The following is a 22,310-nucleotide window of genomic DNA, read 5'->3' as shown; positions in this document are numbered from 1 at the left end:
GCCAAACTGGCCCACTTTCACCTCTGCTCCTAGTCCAGATATAACATGCTGGAACAGCTGATTTCCATGCTGTCCATTATCATTCTAAGAACTTTCAGTTCTATAAAGAGCTGTTTTGGGGCAAATTACTCAGAAAATGCAGTATGACCCAACTAATTGTGCATTGTTGAAAGTACAGATTATCTGTACAATATAGGGCAAAAAAATACAAAAGACCAAATTTCACAGAAAGGGTGTGTCTAGACTACAGGGTTTTTTCAAAAAAAGCGTCCTTTTTTCGAAAAAACTTCCCCTGCATCTAGACTGCTGCCACGTTCTTTCGAAAGTAAATAGAAAGAACACGTTAGTTTTTTCAACTGCAGAAAACCTCATTTTACGAGGAATAATGCCTTTTTTTGAAAGTGCTCATTCAAAAAAGGGTGCTATGAAATGCAAACTGTGCTTTTCTGAAAGAGAGCATCCAGACTGCCTGGGTGCTCTCTTTCAAAAAAGTGGCTTGCTTTTTTGAAAGTACCAGTTGTAGTCTAGATGCTCTTTTTTGAAAGAGGCTTTTTTGAAAGTATCTTTCATAAAAGCCTCTTTTGAAAGAGGCTTGCAGTCTAGACCTAGCCTTAGAGACTAGATTTTGAAGTATATGATGTGTCTTTCACGTCTGTGAATTTGGTAGGGCCCTATCTATTAACAGTTATATGTTTATTTTAACAATCATATATCATCTTTGAACAATTTAATATGAAATCTAGAAAACTTTATAATGCAAAACAATGTATTCTTTTATTATAAAAATTATGGACGTTAGTGCAGTCCTACAAACTAGCTGTTTACTAGTTGAAATAAAAACCAAAATCAGAAGGTGATATGAACCAGTGAAAACAGCAAAATACCACTATACTAACCTGAATTTTTTTAATTACTATAGGTGTATCCTGGTCCCATACACGAGACATACCACCATCAGTAATATATGCCTTACACGCTGTAACCATTTGATTGGTAACCTAATACATAAAAATGAAAGACAAACTTTGTTAATCTCCAAAAATATATTTTATTACACCTTGAATTGAACATATATACATACAATTGGAACTTTTCAAATCACATTTAGGTAAAATATCCTAATATATGTGACTTTAGGACAACCTTACAGTACTTTAGATATTTTTAAACCCTGATATAATATTTGAAAAAAGTCTCAGACATAAAAGGAAAAGATATTTGTTCATAATTCTGCTTCTGAAGAGATCACACTAACAGGATCATTCCTGGATCTTAGTTTCCCACCACTAGACAAGCAGAATTACTGAAGTATTGAGAATTTTTACCCATAATGGCAATGGTAGCTGTGTAGTATGTGAGCTAGGACTTCGGCTTCATCACAACCCCAGGTCGTATATCTATCTACATACATCATAGCCACAGACTCATACGTATGTGTAAAATAGACATTCACAAAATGTCACTACCCAAAATTCAAGAAAAGACTCCATGTTTTAAACATACATACACAGAGTCCCTTCCCTCCCTCCAGTGTTCCAACTAGAAATGTCTACATCCATTGGCAATGCCCTGAGAAAACAAATGTGGTGTCTTGTGTGCTTTAGTTTTAATGAGTAAAACTCAGAAATTCTGGATAGGGTACTCTAGGCCACTACCTTTTTAGAGTCCCCACAAAGAAAGAGTCAAAGTAAACTTTTAGAATAACTGAGGCTATGTCTACACTACGGGGCTTTACTGGAAAAAAGTACGCAAACTGCGGAGTGCAATTTGCGCACCTTTTTCCGATAGTTTTCTCGGAAGAGGCTTTTCTGAAATTTGGCCGCCTACACGGGGACAAATTTTGGAAAAAAAAACCTCTTTCAGGAGAGCCCTTATTCCTCGTGGGAGGAGGAAGACAGGGCTTTCGAAAGAGTGCGTCTGCTCTTCCGCAAAAAAAAAGTGGAAGCACAGATGCATTTTCCCTGGACGTGGCGGAGTGGTATTCCAGAAAAACCCTGTAGACTACTATTTAGTCTATTTCCAGAATAGCCCCAGTGAAAGAACCTGGGAAGAGCCCTATAGAGGCTAGGTATGTATCATGACAAGGAGGGGTATCATTTGGCCAGACAACCACAGACAAGACCCTTATGGGTCTGGTACTGTTAGAAGACAGTACCAGACCCATAAGGTTAAAACTAGAGCGCATTCACACTTGAAACTGCCACTTATCTTGTCCATCACTGAAGCTCTTGGAAAAAAGAGGGTAGTAACTCCACTTTTACACTGCTACAGTCCCTTCTCTTTTTGTATGTTGAATAGTATTTGTGGACAAGGGACTACAGTATTATAAAGATGACATAATATAGACCTTTGTGAGCCTAATAAAATACTGTAAGAAACAGAATTCAGTTGCAATGCCTGATATTTTCTTTGTGCTTAATTAATTTTATAGCATGAAAAGAGAAGTGTTTTATATTTGGTAATGGGCTTCGTAGTTTTATAATATCCTAACCATTTTTATCAAGATACCTGGTGCATGAAGTAAAACAAGTGTTTCTGTAATGTCATATTCAGAGCTGTTTGTTTTCATCACAGTTTATATGAATGCATCCTTAACATGAATATGCTTACCTTTATAAACAGAGATGTCATTCTCTCTGAAGTATTGTAATACCTTGAAACACTGTGAATCATTCGTATAGCATTAATCAAATTTTGGATTCCATGTGCCATTGACACCTAAAATACAGATTTTTTAAAAGAAACTTAGGAGATCTTCTCTCTCCTTACAAAGTTTCCTATTCATAATTCTAAAATACATTTTTTCTTCAGTTAATCTATCAATCTTAAAGACCTTGTTACATCTTGCACAGAAATAAACTTATTTAGAGTTTCTTATTATAAAAGCAGTAAGGCTCACAAAATTATGATTAAAGTAGCTTTAAAATGGTAAACCTCATAGGGTATGTCTACACTAGCTCGTTAGTTCGAGATAGGTAGGCAAATGAGGGCAACCGGAGTTGCAAATGAAGCCCGGATTTAAATATCCCGGGCTTCATTTGCATATTCCTGGGCGCCGCCATTTTTAAATCCCCCTTAGTCGGAACTAACTGCCCACGGCTAGACACGGCAGTTAAACGTTAATTTGAACTTTCCTTAGTTTGAATTAACTGTTACTCCTCGTGAAATTAGTTCGGACTAAGGGGGATTTAAAAATGGCGGCGTTCAGGAACATGCAAATGAAACCCGGGATATTTAAATCCCAGGCTTCATTTGCAACTCCGGTTGCCCTCATTTGCCTACCTAGCTCGAACTAACGAGCTAGTGTATACATACCCATACATACTCTGTCTGTGGTCAAACTAATGAGAGGTGTAGTTATGCATATTTTTATCTGATGACTGTAGTTTGGACACTGAAACACAATCTATAGGTTTTTCTTACTTTTGTCAATGCAATAGGTTGTGGTATCAGTTGTTCATTTTAATACTCTTTCTGGCCAACTCTATTCTTTTAAGGCCTAGGGTCTACACTAAATAAAGTTTTTGTAGTTGACATTTTTGTCTCCTCCCCCCCAGTATAATGATAAAATATCCTATATATGCACACGTAAAAGCTTCTCAGTTGTTTATCAGTCATGGTACAAGCTGTGCTGAGTAGTCTAGGGGCTTTAAGGGTGTGAAGTGGAACATTTACTTGTCCCTGGTGCTTACATGGCTCCATGGTAAAGATCGTGCTGGAGAGGCCCTTCTTTTAGCTGAAGAGTGTGTGTCGGAAAGTGGCTCAACATTTCTCGACCCTGAACAGGTCCAAGCAAGCGATGGAAGTCTCTGACTGTGGCTGGAGCGCCTTATAAAAAAGGAGCCTCATTTCTCTGACATGCCTCGCTCTAGCTGTTAGCTTAAAGCAGTGGGGGCACTTTTGTGGAATGTGCGCTTCCCTGAGGCAGCAAATACATGAGTGCCCATATGAAGGGGGCATAGGCTCCCGACAAGTGTCGCATTTTTTGAAGCCAGGGGAACCTGGCATCATGTGATTTGTCCATAGTTTGCCCTTGTTTGTTTTTTTAAACTATAGAATGAACGAATGAGAAGTTTAACTAATAACTACAACTACTAACTACTAAGTAACGAGAACTCAATTTCTTGTATGACACAATCTGAGGAGATAGGAGCTCACTCCGTCTGTGACTGAGGGTGGCAACAAATGAACCTGGCGGGCGCCGGACCATGCACGTGAAGAGAAGGAGCAAACAGCATGAGGTGCCTGACGTGCATGCGCAGTCTGGCCGACTACTGCTAGGGGAAACTCTGATCTGCAGCACCAGGACGACCCAACACTAACAGTGGAGCACCCATGGGGACATCACTTAAAGAAAAACGCGGCTTTGCACAGGCAGAAGTTGTGCAGCTATTGCTGATTGTCCCATGTCTGCATCACAATGTCCCACCAGTCTGAGCTTTTCTCACAGTGCCAGAACCGGCATTCCACTATGTCCAGAGCACTGACTGGCAGGTGCGCTAGCATGAGCATCAGGTCTTGCCTAAGCAGCACCTCCATGCCACACCGAGCTTTGTCCTCCTCCTCTTCCGGTGGTGCAACATGCATACGCTCTTGAAGCACAGTGCCATGAGGCATACCATGACACACATGAGCATAAGCAGAACTGGGAGAAAACAAAGTTCTTGCAGCCTCCTGAGGAGAAGCAATTTTTTTTTTCTTTTAATGACAATAAGCTAAGCAGAACTATGGAAACTATTTATATGGAGAACTATCTAAAACTAACTATAAACTAAGAACTAACTACTAAGGTAAGTATGCTTGAGGTGAGAGTTTGAAGCTCCATCTCTGACTGAGGATGGTTAGTGAAAAACCGAGGGGGGATGGAGGGCTGTGCGCATGAGGTGCCTTTCACACATGCATAGCCCAATGGGGAAACTGCTTGCAAAGCTCCAAACTGAATCTCCAATAGTGGAGTAGTAATCAGGACATCATCCAAAGAAGGACTATGATTTCTTGGATATAATTGTGTGGTTATTATATGATTGTTGGCACATGATGAATTTTTAATAAAAGCCACCGAATTTAATTATATAAACTTCGTAGTGTACATAATATTTTTGTGTGTTTTAGTTCCTAATAAAAGTATTTGCTATTTGAGGAAAGGCAAAATAGATTTTCACAATGATTAATAAAATATAAATTTTAAAAATGTGTGGATCCTATAAGAATTTAGATTTAATTTCTATGCAAAGAAGTTACAGAAATTAATATTTCATTGCATGCAGCCCAATAAAATGATGGTTTAAAAAGTTACACAATCATTTAGAAAATGTTTTTGAAGTAGAATATTCCACAAAGAAGATTACTTCTGTCCTAAAGTATACTCCTTTTCTGTGCATTCTACATTAATATTTAAACAATCACAAAAGATATACTTACAAGATCATAGTTATAAAGAGGCTGACATACTTTTTCAAGCGTGTATAAATATCTCACATTATCTTTTGATTCATTTGCAGTGTCTGTGATTCTGGCATCCAACTCACGCCACAGCTAAAGGAAAAAATACCTGTGATTCTGGCATCCAACTCTTACCATGTCTAGAGGAAAAAGTACTAAAAAAAAACTTCATACATGTTTCATATTGTTGCCAACATACAGATGTGTAGAATATACACATTTATAAAAACCTTTACATAACTGTTGTTCTTTGCAATATATTATACATGTCCATGCCATTGTAGGTGAATTGGTGTGCCCTCTGCATGGATATTGGAGGTTTTTCTCTCAGCAGTACCTGTTAGAGTGATTTGAGCGCCCTCTGTTGCTGTGCACTACTGTGTGCTGTTTTGTATGAACAGAGCCACTCTTGTCCTCTGTTCTTTTGTATCAGACAGAATCCAATACAGAGGGCAGGCTGAGTAGGTCATGGACAGGGCACACGCAACACATCTCACAGAACAACAGCTACAGAAAGGTAGGTAATAGGTTTTTTCTTCAGATGATTGCACATGTCAATACCACTGTCACTAACAAGCAAATGCCCTTGGGGTTGGATTCAGAGTCTATCTGAAAAATTATCACAAAACAACCATCTGAAACTGGCATTGTGTCTGGTTTTATGGGAACTGGCATAATGAGAAATGAAAGTGTGCCGTGATTGTGATATGGTGCACTCACAGAAGTTCCCTTGGGATTGTTCCCCAGTGTGCTGATCATGCCACTGACATCTGCCTTCTTGCTCTCTATGCTCCCCTGCTGGACCAGATCCACTGGTCTCCCCCAGACAAGGAATAGAGTTGGGGTAACTGCTGATCTAGCCCATCTTCCATTCCTTATAGTAGTGGTCTCCAACCTTTCTACACCCAAGATCACTTTTTGTATTTAAGGATAACCTGTGATCGACCCTGCTGCCTTCCCTGAAGTCTCATCCACCCTCTCTCACTTTCACTGGGGTTGGAGCAGGGGGTTGGATTTCAGGAGAGGGTGTGGGCTCTGGTCTTGAACTCTTCAGTACACTCCATTTCACTAATGAATTCCTCAAATTAAAGTTTGCCATTTTGAAATCAAGGTCTCTAGATGCAGACCTCTTTTTGTTTATCCTTCCATTTAGTTTAAAGTGAAGTAATTCTTGATCACTCAAACCAAGGGTTGTCCTCTTTAACCAGTTATTTTATGAGGTGCTCTCTACTTATCAATACTAAATCTAATGTGGCATTAACTTCTGTTGGTTTGGTTACCATTTCACAAAGAAATCCATCAGCAATCACATCCAGGAATATCAGGGCCAACCATTACTAGTAGCACATGTCCTCCAATCGATATCTAGGAAATTTAGTTCTCCCATAATCACATAATTCCTGCTAGTAATTATTTCATTAAAATATTAAGAGTATCTCTTTTCCTAGTTAAAATGGATTATGGATCTATGGGCACAGTGTGAAGAGAATAATAAAGCGACAGCAAGGAACCTGTCTCGAAGTAGACAGACTTGTGGTATGGTGGAGTCTAGACAGGCACTGATACATTTTATGATTTGGGAGAGGTGGATCAAAGATTTCTTCCAGTTTATTTAGAGGCCAAGATTCTGAAAACACAATATTGTCGTTGTCATACACACTCTTGGTCTGCAATCTGGCTTTGAAAGGGCAGTAGTTAGGTAAGGGAATATAATTATTCCCATGGTGTGAAGATGGGTTGTGACTACTGCCAGGCACTTTGGAAAAGATCTGAGGTGCTATAGATAGGCCGAAGGGTATAACTTGGTATTGATAATGGTCTGGGCCTAGTGTAAATCTCAGGAATTTCCTGCGACCAGGATATTATCCACAAAGTCCATTAGTTTGAAATAGTTCTTAAAATCATACTTGGCAAGTAGAGCCAAGCAGTTTGAAATCCTGAACTGAAGTGTCGAGGATGCATATGCTTTGCAGCCAAAGAAGTCAAGCCTCTTGCTGTCCTTATCAGATAGCGTAGTGCAGAAGCATTGCTGCTCAACATGCTGATGTGTGGCTTCCACCACCAAGGAGTTCAATGTGGGGTGGGTAGAGTGGAATTCTGAATCCTTAGCAGGTACACAATACTTCTTGTCTGCCCTCTTGCACTTGGTGGTATAAAGGCAAGAGTCTGACAGATGGTATTGGCAGGATCCAAAATAGCTGGACTGATTGAAAGAGCTATTTTGACTGATGTTGATGCCTGAAGGATATCCGTGAGCTCATGCTGAGGCTCAGATACTTCCTCCACAGCAAGCTTACCTCCACCACTACACACTTAAAGATCTCATGAAAGTGCATGAAGTTCTCCACTGTAGAAGGTGGTGGAGGCATTACAGCCTCATCTGATAAAGATGAGGAACTGGTTGGAGGTAAGGCATCTGGGTTTGTACCTTGTGCTCCTCTGTGACCTGAGAATGATGCACAGATACAGGTGTGTAGAAACTGCCCTGATTGTACGGGCAGGGCTGCACATTATAATGACTCCTGTAGGAGCTCAACAGGCCCCAATATGGCCATTGCGCTGGATACAGTAGGGGGGAGGCATCCAAGGATATCCATACCAGAGGGAACTTGTGACCCCCTTGGGTCATACCGTGACTTGTAATTACGCACTGGAGGACTACAGTGAGGGGCGAAGGAGACTTGTATGCCCTCATTGTCACTGGAAAAGCGTGATGGTGCTGGTGATATAATTTGTGATGGCACAGGCCTGGGCGAGATGTAGGTGCCGAAGAGCGGCAACTCAGAAACAGATGTTACAGCCAGGTTTGCGTGCCACATATAAGGCAACGATGCAGCAAGGATTGGCAACAGTATGTATGGTGCCAACAGTGTAGTCCGTGAAGAAGGCGGGGAGCATTAATAAGTCAAATATGACCAGTGCCGATGCCTTGGTCAGTGCCAATGATGATTTCAATGCCATTGGTGACATCGATATGTGTTGCAGTGCCAATGCTGGTGCCGATGTGGTCATCGGTACTGAAGCCTCTGATGCTACTGACTTGGCTTGCAGCTTAGACCCTGAGCCAGTACCTCAGCCAGCAGACGGTAGCACAGTGCCTGAGGTACCAGGGATATCATAGGTGGTGACGTATGAAGACTTTGTGCTGTTGCTTTTGTGAGGGGACTGTTTCTTAGCAGAAAGGTCTCTGAGCCACTGAGGAGCTCCTCTTTTTTGGCACCTTCTTGCCATGAGGAGAACCTGGGGGTGATCATACCGTCCTAGGTTATGATCCCGGGCCAGAAGTAGGGAAGTAAAATTCCAATTGATTGGCTAATCAAATAGTCAATGGAATTTGCATCAACTATTCGATTAGCTGTTAAGGGCACTTCCATCTTTGAAGTGTAGCAACAGCCCTGGATGCGGAAGCGACTAGTCGACTAGCATGTCGACTAACCGATAATCAAATGCTTATCAGATAGTCGACTAATCTTTAACGTCTCTAGTCAGAAGCAGGATGGAGAGTCTTTTCTAAAAGAATCATCTTCAGACAAAGATCTCTGAGCCCTGGCCTTAAGTTTGGCACATTTGTAGGAGTGGGATTTTATATTTCTATTTTAGGTTTAATAATGTAGTAATGTATGACTTAATTTTATCCTGCCAGACACCTTTTTTTTTTAGTTTTCCCTCACTTTTTCCAATTGCTCTGCAGCTACACTTAGATCATTTTTTCCTATCTCAAACTTTTCCTTATATGTTCCGAAATCAACGTGCTGCAGCATATGCAAGTGAAAAAAGAAGCTACTCACCCTGTGAAGTAACGATTGTTCTTCGAGATGTGCCCTGTGGGTGCTCCACTGTAGGTGTCGGGTCCTGTCCCGGCGCCGCAGCTCGGAGACTTTTCATAGCCGTGCTCCGCCAGCTCGCACATGCGTGGTTCACCAGGATAGCGTTCGTGCCTTTGATCAGCCGCGCGCGAGCCAGCAACCGTCAGTTCCTCTCACCCACTCATCTGGAAGAAAAAAATTAAGAAAAATTCTGGAGTGGGGAGGAAGGGCAGGTCGTGGAGCACCCACGGGGTACATCTCAAAGAACAATCGTTACTTCACAGGGTGAGTAACTTCTTTTTCTTCTTTGAGTGGCCCCGTGGGTGCTCCACTCTAGGTGACTCCGGAGCAGTACCCAGAACAGAATTAGAGCGCTCCAGAATCAAGACTACCAGCACGATTCAGTACTGCTGTAGCCACAGAAGAGTCTGAAGCAAACTGATCGACTATAGAGGAGTGCTTCATAAAAGTCGCATTAGAAGACCATGTTGCCGCTCTGCAAATGTCACGAAAGGACACTCCACTGAGAAAGGCCGTAGTAGTAGCAACTGCAGTAGTTGAATTAGCTCTGGGAAGAGAAGGGAGGGGCTTCCCTCGGAGCGAATGGCACATGGATATACATGAAACTATCAGTTTCGAAATACGCTAAGAAGTTAGAGGCTGTCCTTTTGAATTGTGCGCTAATGATACTAGCAAACGGTCTGTTTTCCTAAAACCCCGTGTTCTGTCAATGTTAAACACTAAGGATCTTCTAACATCCAACGTATGTAACTGCGCTGCTTGCATTGAGGTATGGGGTTTGGAAAGAAACATAGTAAAACTACCGGCTCATTTATGTGGAATTCAGAAGAAACTTTTGGAATAAACGCTGGATGGGTCCTCAATGTCACCGAGTCTTTCGAAAAAACTGTATATGGAGGTGAGGCCATAAAAGCTGCTATCTCACTCACACTGCGAGCCGAAGTGAGGGCTAGGAGGAATACAAGTTTGATAGTAAGTAAGCCAAGGGCTCAAAGGGGGAATGAGTCAAAGTTTGTAAGACTAGATCCAAATTCCATAAAGGCGGAGGAGGCCTCCGCGGGGGATGGAGATTCGAGAGCCCCTTCAGAAATCTTTTTGTAGTAGGGTGAGCGAACAAGGAAACATCACCATCCTTAGGATGGAATGCATTAATTGCTGCCAAGTGTACTAGTAGAGATGCAACTGCCAGGCCATTGGTCATGCAGCTGCAAGAGGTATTTCAATATACACGGTAGGTTGCGAAACGCAGGTCTACATTGCTATTCGCACACCATGCTTGAAATCTGGACCACTTAGCTGTATAAGCGGTTCGTGTAGACTGTTTTCTACTATGCATCAACACTTGCTTGACTCGCTGAGAACAGGATTGCTCGGAGACGATAAACCGACAAGCATCCATGCAGTGAGGTGTAGAACTTTGGGTCTCAGATGACTGAGAGATCCGTTGCACTGGGTCAATAGATTCGGAAGAAAAGGCAGAGGATACGGCGCTCTCACTGACATCTGGTGGAGCATTTAGAACCAAGGCTGACGAGCCCATGCCGGCGCTAGGAGGATCACCCGGGCTTTGTCTGTGTTGATTTTTTCGAGAACCCTTGAAATTAAGACTACTGGGGGAAAGGCATACAGTAACGATGTCCCCCAGTGGAGAAGAAAGGCGTCCCCCAGCGAGTGACATCTTATTCCGGCTCTTGAACAATAGGTGGGACATTTTGAATTGAGTTCTGTCGCGAATAAATCTATCGCTGGAAATCCCCATCAAGCAAAGATACGAGTCAACATGTCCATGAGAACCTCCCACTAGTGGTCAGGTGGAAAACGCCTGCTGAGAGAGTCAGCTATTAAGTTGTCGACACCTGGAAGATATGAAGCTGTTAGAACAGTGTTGTTGGCGATGCACCAATTCCATAAACGGATGCTCTCTGCGCAAAGAGAATAGGATCGGGCACCTCCTTGTTTGTTGATATAAAACATGTTGTCCGTTAGAATCCTGGCCTTTGTATTCTGAATGCGCAACTGGAAATGCTTGCAAGCATGCCGCACCGCTCTCAACTCGAGCACATTGATATGCAGTAGTATTTCTCGTGTCGACCAGCGTCCCTGGACCGTGAGATTGCCCACGTGAGCTCCCCAACCCGTCAGGGAGGCGTCTGTGGTTATTTGTCTTGTAGATTGTGGGCGATTAAATGGAACGCCCGTGAGAAGATTGGCCGGGTTGGCCCACTACTGTAGGGACTCCCACACATACTGTGGCACCACTATCGGCCTGTGGACACTGTGTTTTGCCAGGATGTAAAACGTGGCTAACCAGTGCTGGAGGCAACGAAAAAGTAACCTTGCGTTGCGCACTACGATGGTGGCAGCAGCCACATACCCCAACAGCTGTAGAGAGACGCGTGTGGGAATTGTTGGAGCATGTACCACAGTGTGTACCAGATCTCTGATTACCATAAAAAGTTCCGTTGGTAAATATGATCGCGCCATAGTTGAATCGAGTCGTGCACCTATGAACATGAGGTTTTGGGATGGAAGTAGTGATGACTTCTGTAAGTTTATGAGAAGGCACAGAGCAGAAAATTCGTCGGATACTGTCCGAACCATATGACATGTTTCCATATACGTCGTACCCCTGAGGAGACAATCATCTAAATACGGAAATATTGTCACCCCCAGTCTGCGTAGGTGGGCCACGACCACTGCTAATGTTTTGGTGAAAACTCTGAGAGCACATGCTAGACCAAATGGTAGAACCCTGTACTGATAATGCTCGTCCCCCAATTGGAAGCGAAGAAAACGCCTGTGAGCCACGTGAATCTCTACGTGGAAATAGGCATCCTGCAACTCGAGGACTGCAAACCAATCCCTTTTGTTCAACGACGGAATAATAGTTGATAAGGTTACCATCTTGAAACGATGCTTTCGAAGGTGCCGGTTTAGCTTTCGAAGGTCTAGAATGGGTCTCCAGCCTCCCAACTTCTTTGGTGTGAGAAAATATCGGGAATAAAAGCCTTTTCCCCAGAACTGTTTGGGAACTCTATCGCCCCGATGGTGAGCAAATGTTAAACATCTTGCATCAGCAGTTGCTCGTGAGAGGGGTCCCTGAAGAGGGACGGGGTAGAGGGAGTGGTAATGGGAATAGAGAGTAAGGGGATGGAGAGGCCGGACTGAACTACCTCTAGCACCTATCTGTCCGTGGTGATTGCAGACCACTGGTGATAAAATGAGCTCAGATGATGGTGAAAAAGATGAAGAGTTTCGTTTTCCATGTTGATTATGGGCAGTTGGCTTGCATCCTCGACAAGCAAGTCAAATCTGCTGCTTAGTCGACGATTGATTGGCAAAACGGCTCTGTTGTAGCCGCTTGCACTGAGGGCGTTGCCTAGGACGTTGTTTGTCGAAGGGACGTGTTTGCTGTCTAGAAACGTTTAAATCGTATCTCCGTTGGTAAGGGAAATAACGTCAACGTTTGAAGGAAGGTGTGTACATCCCAAGTGTACGCAGAGTGGTGCATGAGTCTTTTCCCGAGTGAAGGATCTCATCGGTGTTTGCCACAAAGAGTTTAAGTTTGTCAAACGGTAGATCCTCAACCTTGTTTTGCATCCCCTTTGGAGCCCCTGCTGACGAAAGCCATGATGATCTCCTCATGGCGATACCTGTAGCAGTGGCTCGAGCCGCTGTGTCAGCCACATCCATGGCAATCTGTAGTGCAGTGCTACATGATGCGTACCCTTCTTGTACTATTGCTTTCAGGAGTGGTTTCTTGTTGTCTGGGAGATGGTGCAGTAACTCTGCTAGTTTTGCATAATTATCGAAATTATGGTTCGATAGATGGGCCAAATAGTTTGCAATGCTTAGCAGTAGTGTGGCTGAGGAGTAGACTTTCCTACCAAAAATATCTAATTTTTTATTGTCCTTGTCTGGAAACATATTTCTGTACTGTGGGGCCTTACTCCTACGTTGCGCTGCGTCTACTACCAACGAGTTAGGATGGGGGTGATTGAATAAAAAGTCCAATCCTTTCGCCGGAACAAAATATTTTCTGTCGGCCTTTTTACTCATAGGTGTAACCGATGTTGGGGTTTGCCATATCTCATCCGCCGATTCCATGAACGCGTCATCAATCGGTAACGCGACCTTTGCACGTTGTTGTGGGTGGAGGTTTTTCATGAGACGGTGCCTTTTAACCGGAACATCCGCCAGCTGTATTTCCTGCGTGCCTGCCACTCATTTGAAGAGATCCTGAAAGTGTTTGAGATCATCCGGTGGGGAGATGTCAGCTGGGCATATCACCTCATCCGGGGACAACGAGGAGCAGTCTGCTGGAGAAGTTTCCGGTTTAGGGTCTTCTGCTTCAGACAACTGTCCCTCTTCCGGTTGGGATTGGTCTAGCTGAATCGTTGGACTCTTAGCTGGAGAAGGTGAGTCTAGTGGTTGTGACAGTGAGGTAAGTATTCTGCTGGTGGTGGTTGGCAGATGCAGGAAGATCCCCTACGCGATGATGGTGTATGGTCACGCTGGGGACGATCGTCATATGATCTATGATAGCGCTCATAGTAGCGCTCAGAACACGATGGGGAGGAGTGTCGAGATGAGCGTGCACTACCATGTTGGATATAATAGAAGCGACATGGAGAATGTCTAACAGACCCGTACTTTGAAAATTGGGAGGGTGAACGGGATCGTGAACAGGACCGATGTGCCTCTAAATACACTGCATCCCTATAATTATGCCGTCTGTACATGATCCATGAAGGAGAAACATAGCCACGATAGCGACCATGCCTTCCTGGTGAAACAGCTGGAGAAAAAGACCTGTCCCTATAATAGGTCTTTGACAATGACTTCCTAGGTCTTGAAGCCTCATCCATCCCCAGCGCCACAGGGGAGCCAGGCACCGAGTGGAAATGAAGCGGTGCCGGAGAAATCAGCTGTTGCTGCGCTGATGCTGGTGCCGGTAGGATGCCTGGTGCTGGGGTTAACAATGGTGCCGAGTCTGAGGCATTGAAATGTTCTGCCTCAGATACCGGTGCTGGAGGGGACGGTGCCAATGCCATCGTCGGGGCAGGTGAGGCAGGCGCCATTACCTCAGGTGCCGCTGAAGCCAGTGCCAAGAGGTTGGTCAATTGCGGCACCGGCGCGTCTGTCAATTTCAGGGAGCGCGCAGCTGAAGCCGGTGCAGACTTGCTGGCCAGCTGTGACGCCGCTCCCGATGTCGGCGCTGAAGCCGCTCTCACGCTGGGCGGTGGGGGCTCTCTCATCCCAGCCCCAGCAAGTTGTCTGGACCCCCCGGGGGTCACCTTGGAAGTCCCTGACGATGTTGTGCCTGCCGCAGGGAGAGAGCACGTTGGGAACAGCTTTGATGTCTTGGAGATAGCCGGTCCCGGAGAAGCTGCTCTCGTTTTATGCTCGGAGGCTTTTGTGGCTGAGGGAGGGATTGGGTCAGGCTGTAATGCCTTGCTGAACATTAACATCCTTGTCTTCATCTCCCGCTCCCTCCAGGCTCTTGAGATTAGTTTGCGACAATGGGTGCACTTGTCAGGGACATGAGTTTCCCCCAGGCACCTGATACAAGTGTCATGGTCGTCAGCCGTTGGCATGGCTTCACGGCACACCAAGCATTTTTTAAAGCCAGTTGATCCAGGCATTGTCAGCACAGTTAGAGAAACTGAATGCCTGTGTAATCCCCGCTGTGGGTAGTCAATTTCACCACTTTAGCACTTTGCTGCAGCGCTTCTCAAAGAAAAACGGTTTTGAGAGAAAAACTTTTTTTTTCTTTTTGAACAGGAGATCAAGTAACAGGAACATGACTAACACTAAACTTTAACTATTTACAGATAGAAAACTATCTAAAAACATCACTGAAGAAAGAGATCAGGGAGCTTTGACCGCGATCTGAGGCGGTTGAAAGGAACTGACGGTTGCCAGCTCACGCGCGGCTGATCAAAGGCGCGAATGCTATCCTGGTGAACCATGCATGCGCAAGCTGGCGGAGCACAGCTATGAAAAGTCTCCGAGCCGCAGCGCCAGGACGGGACCCAACACCTAGGCTGTGTCTAGACTACATGGCTCCATCAACGGAGCCATGTAGATGAGGGTTGTAGGCAAAGGGAAATGAAGCGGCGATTTAAATAATCGCCGCTTCATTTAAATTTACATGGCTGCCGCACTGAGCCGACAACCAGCTGATCAGCTGTTTGTCGGCTCGGCAAGCTAGTCTGGACGCTCCCCTGCCGACATCAAAGCCCTTTGTCGGCAGCCCCGTTATTCCTCGTGGGATGAGGTTTACCGGGGCTGCCGACAAAGGACTTTGATGTCGGCAGGGGAGCGTCCAGACTAGCGCGCTGAGCCGACAAACAGCTGATCAGCTGTTTGTCGGCTCAGCGCGGCAGCCATGTAAATTTAAATGAAGCGGCGATTATTTAAATTGCCGCTTCATTTCCCTTTGCCCAATAAACAAATCTACATGGCTCCGTTGACAGAGCCATGTAGTGTAGACTTACCCCTAGAGTGGAGCATCCATGGGGCCACTCAAAGAAGAACTGCCACTGCCAAACCATCCTTCTGCATTCATTCCTACTTGTTAAAGGTATCCTCCAGACATCTGGCCACTGCCACAGAATCCACATCCTTCCTTAGGTTCTTATGATCTCGACACCCGTCAGTGTACCCACGACCTTCCCAGTGTATATGGTTGACACAGGGTACTGTATTTCCCCTGGCAGACAGCCCCCCGTAGTCAAATACCACTTCACTCCTGGCTGTTATTTCTAATTATTTTAAGATCTCGTATTTGCCTGTGCCAGTGCCGGGGTTTATGATCTTAACCCATTCCGGGCCAGAGGGAAAGACGCTAAGCCTCCCTCTGTATTACTCAAACTACTACCACCGAGGGTTCATACACCAAACATAAAAATCCATCCCAGGATCAGAGCGAGAAACACTAAATTCTCCTCTTGTGCTCAGTCTTGCTACAGCTGAGGGTGTATGCACCTAAGTTTTTTTGGTTTGGAGCGAGCATCTCTAAGTCCTCCTCCTACTGCCTGACCTTGCTACAACCAAGGGTATATCCACCTCCAATTATTTCCTGGTTGACCCACCTCCAATTATTTCCTGTATTTCCCCAGGCATAGTCAAATTTCCCCCCAGCAGTTTGGGATGGAGAGAGGAATGCTAAACCTTTCTCCTGTTACTCAGCCCTGCTACGACCGAGGGTGTGTATACCTTGTAATCATTACAAATTCTCAATTCATAAAATACCAACAATTAATACAATATCTCTATGACCGGGGGTGTGCACACCTGAATGATCAATCACCTTTAAGTTTATTGTATACCTTTTTAGCAGTATTGTCAATAATTACAGCGCATATTCTTCCCCCTTCGCATTCTCCACCAAAAATGTTATGCTTAAAAGAAGCACATGGGATCTTTTTCAGGGGGATAAGGCAACACGCCGCATTTATTGAGAATACAACAGTTAGCATACGCTTTTCTCTCTCTCTCTCTCTCTCTCTCTCTCTCACACACACACACACACACACACACCATGCACACAGTCCCACCAGTCAATGTTATAGTTACCAGTCCAGAATCTGGATCAATCTAGTGGCCAGCCAAATTGATCACAGAGGGGAGCCAGGCTTTGTCGGTCGCGATCCAATGCTCCTGGAGTTGGTGGCAAAATGAATCCAAAGTTCCATGGCAAAGCACCCTGCTTTTATAATCCTCTTTCTCTGTTGAAGTCTATGGATTCTGCTGTGTCAGTCTGTGACCAGTTACTCCTTAATCCATGCTATCTTTTGATGTTAATATTCCAAAACACCTCAGAGAGGTCATCCTGTCCTGCATTGTTAATCAGTTGTCTTTAGGAGTGCCAGCCTTCACCTTTAGAGCTGTCAATCTAACCCTTCCTTAATCATGATGCGCACTGATGATTTTCTGATGCCAATGAGTCTGTCTTCACCCTGTATTCTCCCCCTTCTCTTTTGACCATCTGGCTTTAATGACGGCCTTCATACCTTATCTCTTCCTGAAGCATACATCTCTCATTAATACAAACAGCCTTTCACAGAGACCTTCAAAGGTATGTAAACAGCAGTGTTTTATATTGAGGAAAAGCAAAAAGCATTGTAAATTAAACCTTACTAAATCTTGTAATCAAAACAGTTCACATTGAAGGCCCGGGCCTTCAACATTCCTCTAATCTCATTAACATAGACACAATAGAAGATCCTGACTTTTATTTACTAAATCTTAAAACAAAGAAAGCTTACTTACTAAACCTTAAAACAAAGAAATGTTAGTTTAACTGAAGGGCCTACTGAGGGTCACAAGAAAAAAGCATGGCTAGCAGGATAAAATTAAGTCATATATTACTACATTATTAAACCTAAAATCCCACTCCTACACACTGAGGTCAGTCCTGAGGTGAGTAGTCTTCAACAAGGCATCTGGCACATTGAGAATATCCATCAGAAACCGGCATTGCCTCTCTGCAGGAAACACAGTTCTTGAAACCCAAAAATCTGGGCATTTTGATAACAGAAAAAAAGTGGGTTTTTTTACTAACTAGCTAACTTGCTAAGACTAAGAAAAACAACAAGAAGAACTAACAGAGAAAAAAAAATAATTGAACTTATAAAATTAGTATTTCTTATGAGTAACTCTGCTATCTGTCTCTTAAGGCAACATATTGTTGGCCAGCTGCTACTAGTAAAATTCTGACCATGCCTTTATAACTTTTTTTGTAATTATATCATTGCTGATAAAATAAGGAAAACTGAGGCAAGACGCACAGTATCATGAAACAAATATTCATATGAAACTCATCCTAGTAATGATGTTATAGATAGTGTCTTTCTTGATTGGTAATAGCTGGAAGGCCACCATCTTTCATTTACTGTCCAGCATGCTCAGTTGCATAATTCACTCCTGTTTTATTTTTTTTCCTTAGCTGTTTGTGTGTTCTTTCTTCGTTTGATCTGTACATCTGAGGAGGAGTATGTGGGCCGATCCCAATAGATTGGTGAGAGGTAGCCCAAGCCCAGAAACGGCAGTAGTGAGGAAATCACAGGAGGCCTCCCATTAGACAAGATAAGCTTCAATGCTAAGGAAGAAGCAGAACCTGAAGAAAGCCCACGTGGGACCAAAGAGCCAGAGATATCACCAGTGGCACACACTTTAAAAATGTAGATGTATTTGGTGTATTTTCTCCATGTGATGATGCTAAGGGGGGGTCAAAGTACTGCATTTATAAGCAAGCACTAAAGTCTAACCACCCTATCTTGTTTTGATCCAGGCTTGAAACTTTATAGATGTGACATGTGTCACTAACGTGAGATTCTCTGAAACATTTCAGGCAAATTGGATGGACATTGCTGACTGGCATAGGCTTTGTGCATGTCCAGAAGGACTTAAACTCCAGCAAGAGAAAAAAGGTCCAAAGAGACCGAAGACAGACTCCTACTCCTAAAATTGTGTAAAACAGTCTAAAATTAACCATAACTACTAATTGAGGAACATATACAAAGAAGAATGAGGGTCTGGAATTAGTCAAGTCTAGAATTGTTCCAACAAGAGTCAGTGCTAGTAGGAAGAAAAAGAAGGGCAGGGAGGCAGCTCCACTCTCTTATACTGGTATATAGAGGCATGGAGTGACAGCAGGCATTCGAGCCACACCCTGGGTATGTCTAAACTAGCCCCCTAGCTCGAACTAGGGAGGCTAATGTAAGCAATAGAAGTTGCAAATGAAGCACGGGCTTTAAATATCCCGGGCTTTATTTTCATCTTCCCGTCTGGGCGCCATTTTTAAATCCCCTTATTCCAAACTAACTGCCCGCGGCTACACGCGGCAATCAAATGTTAACTTGAACTAAGTCCTTAGTTTGAGTTAACTGTTACACCTCATTCCACAAGGTGTAACAGTTAACTCGAACTAAGGATTTAGTTTAAGTTAACATCTGACTGCCACATGTAGCTGCGGGCAGTTAGTTCGGACTAAGGGGATTTAAAAATGGCGCCCGGACGGGAAGATGCAAATAAAGCCCGGGATATTTAAATCCCGGGCTTCATTTGCAACTTTGAATGCCTACATTAACCTCCCTAGTTTGAACTAGGGGGCTAGTATAGACATACCCCCTGATGGATACTACTGAGGGAAAAAAAATCATTGACATCTGTGCACAGGAAGCATATTTACCTCCAGTAGAATTCACATATGCAATCACTCAAACTTAATGATACTCAGAAAAAAAAGTTAAGGCAGACCTTGAAACTATTTTGAGTGAGCTTCAGTAACTGTAATTTATTTCTATATCGTTGGTATTTCTCTCCATATACTGTGTACTATGCCTATATTTTATTTTTTTTTCTCCTACTTCTCACAAAGTCTCCCTCCATGCCATGAAATCAAATAAATATCAAAGTCTAGCTCAGTGGTCTCCAACATTTTTACACCCAAGATCACTTTTTAAATCTCAGAACAGACGAAGATCTACCGCTCCGCCCCTTCCTTGAATTCCCGCCCTCTCTATTCACCTCCTGTCCATCACTTTCTATCCCCAGCCCTTACTTACACACTCTGATAAACAGTTTATTTTTAAATTATGCAATACATACAATTAAAATCACGTGTTTATAGTTATGAAATAAATGGTCTGTTTTATATTCATGCTATTTAAATCTAAAATGAAGCATTTATAATTATACATTTTGTGGTGACAGAGTTCTGCGGCTGGGGGCAGGGGAGAGGGAACAGGGTGCTGGGAGGGCAGAGGGCAGAGGACAGGATTCTGCAGCAGGGGACAGGGTGCCAGTGGGGACAGAGTTCGGGAAGTGGGGATGGGAATGAGGACAAAGTTCGGGGAGTGGGGACGGGAATAGGGACAGAGTTCTGTAGCTGGGGACAGGAGAGTGGGGACAGAGTTCTGTACCTGGGGACAGGAGAGTGGGGACAGAGTTCGGAGAGAGGGGACAGTAATGGGGACCGAGTTCTGTGGCTGGGGCCAGTGGAGTAGGGACAGCATTCTGTAGTTGAGGACAGAGGAGTGGGGACAGCGTTCTGTGGCTGGGGAGTGGGCGCTGGGGAGTTTGGTGCCAGTGGAGGCAGAGAGTCCCCTGCATCTCCCTCCTCCCAGGATTCCCCCCGCCAAGGGAAACCAGCGCGTGCCTGCCCCGGGGCCGACCCCCTCATCCCCCGCAGGGAAGCCCCACGCGCGTGCGCCTGCCCCGGGGCCAACAACCCCCCCCCGCGCAGGGAAGCCCCGCGCACGCGCCTACCCTGGCGCCAACTCCGCCCCCCACGCAGGGAAGCCCCACGTGCGCTTGTCCCGGCGCCAACCCCCCCCGCGCCGGGAAGCCCCGCGCACACGCCTGCCCCGGGCCCAACCCCCCCCGCGCGTGCCGGGAAACTCCCTGCGCGCCTCCCGGGAGGCTGACTCACCCCTCCTGTGTGGTGCAGGGAGCCGATGCTCCCTCCTGCAGTACACCCGGCCGGCAGAGCAGTTAGCGCACTTCTAGAATCGCCAGAAGTGGCACTAAGCTGCGGGACTTCTGAAGCCGACACTACCTCAGTTTTCTGTTGAGGTAAGTAGTGGGGCTTCTGGGGGGTGGGAGGGAAATGGGGGTGGGGCGGACAGGACGCCTCGCGAGCGACTGGTCGAGGCCTCGCAATCGACCAGTAACTTGCAATCGACCTGTTGGTGACCACGATTCTAGCTTAAAGCAATCAAAGGAGTTTTAAAAAGAACATAATAAGAATTACCTTTAATAGTTTGGAATGTCCAACATTTAGAACATTTATGACAGCTTTGCAACTTGGTCCTTTGATCTGCTCAATAATAAAATTGAATTTAGCAGACGTACGTTTCCAGTGTTCTAGTTCAGTCAATGGTCCTGAATCATCAGCTTCTTTTCTCATCTGTTCACTCTCAATCAAAACCTGCAATCAATAAAAATACCTTTAACTTTAAAAACAGTTTTCACCTCTATTTTAGATATTTCATACTCTATGTAAAGAAATGTTCTTTATCCTACAGGAACTATGATTTTCAAGATGAATTATCGACACAGATTCCACTCTTGCTGTGTATGCATCCCATGCACATGGGAATGGATTGTTTGGAATGGCAACTTCCACTGGTGATACCTACTCTTTTTCGAAAGAACCCATACTCCTGAAAAAATGAGGAGTACGGGTTCGTTTGAAAAAGGGCTGGGTTTTTTTCGAAAGAACCACCTCTAGACTACGCTTTCACTTAAAACCTTTTTTCAAAAAAGCGCTCGGACACAAATATGGAAATGAAGCACAGGATATTTAAATCCATGCTTCATTTGCACTTTTGATTTGCCTCATTTACATTCTACTTTCAAAAGAGGAATGTGATGAACCACAGGTTCGAAAGATTGTTTAGGGGTGGCTTTTTGTGGCAAGGGACTGGGGCTGCGAAGGAGGAAAGCCCGAGACTCAAATGTACTTAACCAATTACAAACTTTATTAACTACAATTTGATTATATTAAATTACTTGTCTCTGATTTCTTTAAGACAACATGGCATGCAAATAAAACATACATTAAAGAAAGTCAATACAACATTATGAAAAAAAGAAGTTACTCATCCCGTGAAGTAACAATTGTTCTTCGAGATGTGCCCGTGGGTGCTCCACTCTAGGTGTCGGGTCCCGTCCCGGCACCGCGGCTCAGAGACTTTCATAGCTGTGCTCCTCCAGCTCGCACACGCATGATTCCCCAGGGTAGCGTTCGCACCTTTGATCAGCCACGTGGGAGCCGGAAACCATCAGTTCCTCTCACCCGCTCATCTGGAAGAAAAAATAAAAAATAATTCCAGAGCGGGGAGGAAGGGCGGGTCGTGGAGCATCCACGAGGCACATCTCGAAGAACAATTGTTACTTCACAGAGTGAGTAACTTCTTTTTCTTCTTCGAGTGGCCCCGTGGGTGCTCCACTCTAGGTGACTCTGGAGCAGTATCCAGAACAGAATAAGAGCGCTCTGGAATCAAGACTACCAGAACAATTAAGTACTGC

The 22,310-nt window shown here is 44.4% G+C and overlaps 1 protein-coding gene across 3 annotated transcripts in view; it reads right to left on the bottom strand.

Annotated features, from left to right (window-relative positions):
* Positions 1-22,310, bottom strand: part of DNAH8 (dynein axonemal heavy chain 8) — a 615,913-nt gene that overhangs the window by 529,387 nt on the left and 64,216 nt on the right. For all 3 annotated transcript variants that reach the window (XM_075925079.1, XM_025186355.2, XM_025186358.2), the window contains 4 exons: positions 21,031-21,207; positions 5,422-5,535; positions 2,611-2,718; positions 897-998 (listed from right to left, as the gene is read on the bottom strand). In XM_075925079.1, coding sequence (XP_075781194.1) covers positions 897-998; positions 2,611-2,718; positions 5,422-5,535; positions 21,031-21,207 — 501 coding nt within the window. The remainder of the gene's footprint in view (positions 1-896; positions 999-2,610; positions 2,719-5,421; positions 5,536-21,030; positions 21,208-22,310) is intronic.

This window comes from Pelodiscus sinensis, chromosome 3 (assembly GCF_049634645.1).
Source record: "Pelodiscus sinensis isolate JC-2024 chromosome 3, ASM4963464v1, whole genome shotgun sequence".
In the NCBI taxonomy this organism is placed as follows: Eukaryota; Metazoa; Chordata; order Testudines; family Trionychidae; genus Pelodiscus; species Pelodiscus sinensis.
The sequence above is the reverse complement of the archived record's forward strand: the minus strand, read 5'-3'. Positions and strand labels throughout refer to the sequence as shown.